The sequence below is a fragment of the Montipora foliosa genome, chromosome 8 (genome assembly GCF_036669935.1).
Source record: "Montipora foliosa isolate CH-2021 chromosome 8, ASM3666993v2, whole genome shotgun sequence".
NCBI classification, from domain to species: domain Eukaryota; kingdom Metazoa; phylum Cnidaria; class Anthozoa; order Scleractinia; family Acroporidae; genus Montipora; species Montipora foliosa.
The window spans coordinates 13,990,658-13,995,657 of NC_090876.1; the positions used below are offsets into that span (position 1 = coordinate 13,990,658).

At 39.4% G+C, this 5,000-nt stretch overlaps 1 protein-coding gene and 1 long non-coding RNA gene across 2 annotated transcripts in view; one reads left to right on the top strand and one right to left on the bottom strand.

Annotated features, from left to right (window-relative positions):
- The window catches only part of LOC137967729 (E3 ubiquitin-protein ligase TRIM71-like), a 3,952-nt gene extending 243 nt beyond the window's left edge, over nucleotides 1-3,709 (top strand). Inside the window, exon 1 of the mRNA XM_068814281.1 lies at nucleotides 1-3,709. This exon is cut by the window's left edge and continues 243 nt beyond it. Coding sequence (XP_068670382.1) covers nucleotides 1-1,939 — 1,939 coding nt within the window. The 3' untranslated portion in view covers nucleotides 1,940-3,709.
- Nucleotides 1-5,000, bottom strand: part of LOC137967730 (uncharacterized) — a 21,569-nt gene that overhangs the window by 1,154 nt on the left and 15,415 nt on the right. The window lies entirely within an intron of this gene.

Here is a 5,000-nt window from a genome sequence, read left to right on the forward strand (position 1 = left end):
CAACCGATTGGTTGATGTTCTAGCTCTAGAAGATGGTGGCGTACAGTCTCAAAGATGCAACAGTTGTGACGAGAACAATACGGCAACATGTTACTGTTTCGTGTGCCAGGATTTTCTGTGCGCATCTTGTTTTGAAGCTCACCAACGCTTGAAGGCGACAAGGGGTCATCGCAATGTTTTGATGGAGAAACTGCAAGCGCAAGATGTGCAAGAGTTGATCCACAGACCCGTGATGTGTTCACAGCAATATCATGAAGATCAACCCCTCGAATTTTACTGCGAAGACTGTAAAGTTCTGATTTGCCACAAATGTACTGTAGTGAGTCACGATCGACACTCTAAGACAGACACTCAGAAAGCAGCACAAGAACAAAAGATGCAAATGTCCGATGCTGTGGCCAAAGTGAAAGCGGAAATGGTCAGATATGATATTGAAATTAAGAAACAAACTGACCTAAGAAACAAAAACAAAGTTGAAATTTTGAACGAGGAAAAGAAAATGACAGACACTGTGGAAAAATTGATTGGTGATTTGCGAGAACACGAGAGGAAAATGAAGGACAAGTTTCGTGAAATTTATGAAGCGGAACAAAAACATCACGCAACGCGACTGGAAAACTTCGAGCTGGTTGCCACCCAGCTGAAAAGCTGCTTCGAACGCTGTCAGAGTATCTTGGATAGAAACTTCAGCGTCGAAATTCTACAAACAAATCACGCCATCCTCGGACGTTGTAATGAACTGTTAAATGTAAGAAAACCCGATCTTTACATGTCGCCACATGTACATTACTTGGTGGAAAAGAAATTGGATCTTATAGATCGAGTTGTTGTCACGAAGACTGATCCCTCAAAGTGCTTAGCTGAAGGTCAAGACAGCAAGGAAGTAAAAGAAAGGAAGGAGACATATTTCGTCATTGTTACAAAGGATTCAGAAGAATTTCAATGTTATCAACAAGATGATAAAATCAAAGTCAACGTATTGACTCCGGAAGGTGATCAACTAAAAACAGACATTAAAGACACCAAAGAGGGCAAATACACAGTGACATACACACCACAAGATGCCGGACAACACAGAGTAGAGATTCTTGTGAATGGACAGCCGCTGACTGGTAGTCCTTTGATTGTGCAGGTTCATCAGCATCAATATGAATTTGCCTTTCAGTTTGGTTCAAAAGGGAAGGGACAAGCAGAATTTGATGTCATACAAGATATTGATGTGTGTGACAAAACGGGAACGATTGCTGTTGCAGATGGCGGGAATAACAGAATTCAACTGTTTAGCTCAGAGGGAAAGTTTCGAAGTGAGATCAAACTTAATGGTGAACCTTACTCCTTGGCATTTACAGACTCTGGCGACCTGCTGACTTTAGTTCCGAAAAGCGACAATAAGCTTCGTCTATTCAATGAGGAGGGTCACTTCATCAAACATATCAATGATAAACATCTTGATAAACCATTTCGCCTTTCCATTGCGAGTGATGGTCGTATAATCCTAACTGACGTCTCGGACAAGAAAATCAAGGTCCTCTCCCCTGATGGGAATGTCTTGCTCCAATCCTTCAGTGCCCCAGACTGTGATGAATTCCCATTCTACGCCATTTATCACCAGGACAAATTCTTCGTTTGTTATTACTATGCTAATTGTGTCAAGGTATTTGAAAAAACAGGAGTGTATTTACATGACATTGGCTGCAAGGGGTCCAGTGATGGCCAGTTTAATCGTCCTGTTGGACTCGTTATTGACGAGTACAACCGACTGATTGTGTGTGATGTAGATAACCATAGGCTGCAACTCTTCACCTTAAGCGGCAAGTTTGTGAGTGAAATTGATGGACACTATTTCAAAAATGGCTTACCTTCTACCGTTGCTATAAACAGTGGTGGGAGTCTCATCGTAGTTGACGTGGGCAGGAGACGCATTTCTGTTTTCCTTTAAGATGTGATATCTTTTTGCCTTATTAGCATAAGTCTAACGTTTTCTGATCAGTCAGCCGAGAATAAAGTAATGAATATTGAAAGTGCATTGCATAAGATCTAATAAGCTCTGAGCAATGATGCTTTGAAAATACGAAATTTTTCAAAGAATATTATGGGATCAGTAGCGCCTTTGTCACCCAAGAATTGATCAGTTTTTTATAGCTAATAACTGACTTGTGATCAAAGCTAAAAGGCTTAAAGTTTAACAAGTTCTTTTAGCATTTGAAGTCAATTTTCAAATAGCATGATTGATGCCATATGTGCAAACTCATACGTTTATGAAACAAAATGTAAAGAAAGCCAAGATTACCTTATACCTTCCTAGAATCTTCAACTACCCTGTCGGAAAGCAAGAGAAAAACGGGGGAGAAGTCCGCTTTTCTGTGAATTAAGTGTTTGCTTACAATTTGATCTCAGTGTTTTAAAGGTAGCTATTGTAGGCAGTAGTTAACCTCGTTCCGAGGGCGCTTCCCCCTCCAAGTGAGGGAAAAGTCCTGGGAACAAATTTTGCAGTGATGTGTTAAGCTGGTTACACCTTTCTCCAATTAAGGACAAGCACTTTTCAGTCGAGATTAGATTAAAAGGAAAAATTTGAATTGACGTAGAAAGTGCTTTTATTTTAACATGGCTTATCAGTCGGGCAGAAGTCTACTTGATTTTCATTAATACTCTTTAATCAATTTTGACTGATCACGATCTTCTCTTATCCAACGCTGTAAAAGATTTCAGCCTGGTTTTCACTAGGGACGCAAGCGCAAGAATAAGAGCACTTATTTCATCGTGAAAACGAGGTTGAGACAAGCATAAGCACAAACACAAGGATAAAAATTTTCCTTTTCCTTGTGCTTGCGCAGTTATGCTTGCGTTCGCTTGCGTCGTGTGAAAACGAAACACAGCATAATCACATGGAAATTTGCTACGTTTGGCCAATTAAAGCACTCGTTCCAGATTCCCCGCGTCTGAGCATTTAAACAAAATGGTGGATGCCGTGGTTGAATTTGATGCTTATGTCGACGTTCGTTTTCAATAGCATAAGCTAATGACAACCAGGCTCTAAGCTTATTACATTATGCGATTGGGAAAATAGTCTATTAACGAAAAACAAGATGGTAGGCACCTGAAACTGTGCTCAGGATTTCCAGACATCTGTGAAAAGTTAAATACTGGCACAAATTATAGATATTTTCAGTTCCAGGACCTGTAAAAACTGAAGAACATAAAACAGCGCACGAACAAGAAGAGATGTGAACGATGAAACTCAGGGTGACTAGAAACTTTTGCATGAATATGGCGTTTTACGGAAATAAGGTTTTGAAAGATCTTAGAACGTTTCGCCTGCGTTCAGTTCTACAAGTCTTTTAACATATATGCAGTTTTAACCTTAACGTAAGATCAAAAGAAAATTTGGAACATGTGAAGAGACGGGTCAGTTTTCAAAATAAGTAGATCAATGTTAAAAGTGTTGGGCCAGGAAGGAAAAGAGCTGCTTGTCTGGTTCATACCAGCGAATTGCAATCATCCATTTTTGTTTCCCTCAAGCGAACCAGGCAGCGCAAGCTGAAATCTGACACGCTCGTATCAGTGTTTTCGACAGTTTTGTAAAGTAGCGGACATATTTCTGAAAGCACCGGAAGTGACATTTTTTGGCGCGGCAAGGCGCCTTGCGAGCGCCGAAGGGGAGAGCTACTAGGGCGCATGCTCCCCAGGAAATTTTAAAAATAGAACACTCAGAAACGCTGTTTCCAGTCTTAAATAATAATAATAATAATAATAATAATAATAATAATAATAATAATAAATAGGTGCTTTTAGGGCCCATTTCTAACCTCAATGCGCCTAACAACGGATGATTCATTAAAAAGACAGAGAAAAATAAGTAATTAATTAACAGTACTGTTTTTGAAACAAAAATGTCTTAAACCTAGTTTTAAATGTTTCTACTGTTTCTGCTCTTTCAATATATTCGGGAATCGAATTCCATAGTTTCGGTACAGTTGCTGAGAAAGCGCGACCACTATAGGAATTGGATTTGATAGATGGGATGCATAACAGTGAACGTGTTGGTGATCTCAGTATTCTTAATGGGTGATATTCTTGTTTAATAGGTTATAAGTAACTGGTAGATTGCCCATTTAAGATCTCATACGTTATAAGTAAAATCTTAAAATTAATTCTTGCTTCGACTGGCAGCCAATGCAGATTTTTTAAAATAGGTGTTATATGGTCAGTGCTTCATGTTCCAGTTATCATTCGAGCAGCGATATTCTGGATTCTCTGTAATTTGTTTCTTTGATACTTTGGTATCCCGTATAAAACGCTATTACAATAGTCTAGTCTGGAAATCACAAGGGAGTTGCCATTAGCATCTTCAACCCATCATATGGAAGGTATCTATGCAGTATAAGAAATGCAGTATTTCATGCAGTTTTACCAGGATTGCTCTTCAACATGTTCTGAGTGTTCAATGCAAAAACGTCATTTACGTATGCTTGAAGAATTTCGACAGAATCAACAGAATGCTCAGGATCTTTAATAGCGATGTAGATTTGGGTATCGTCAGCGTATAACATACAATTTAAATCATGAGTAAGTATAACACCTTGAAGAGGTGCCAGGTAGAGAATAAAAAGTAATGGGCCAAGTATTGAGCCGTGAGGCACTCCATATTCGAAGCATCGCGGTGAGGATGTAGAGTCACTGATAGTTACTTGCTGGGAGCGATCAAGTAAGTACGAGGAGAACCGATTGAAGAACAGTTTCAGTGAAGTTGAAATATGTTCGAAGTCTCGTGAGCAGAAGATCGTGGTCTATGGTATCGAACGCTGCTGATAAATCTAGCAGAACCAGAATTACTTCGCCTTGGGAGTCAAGTATCCTAAAAATATCATTACTAACTCTGAGTAGGACAGACTCTGTTGAGTGGTGTTTCCTATAAGCAGATTGTAAGGAAGGAAATAGTCCATGGCAGTTCAGGTAATTGCGAACTTGAATGGCAAATGACTTTTCAATTACCTTAGATA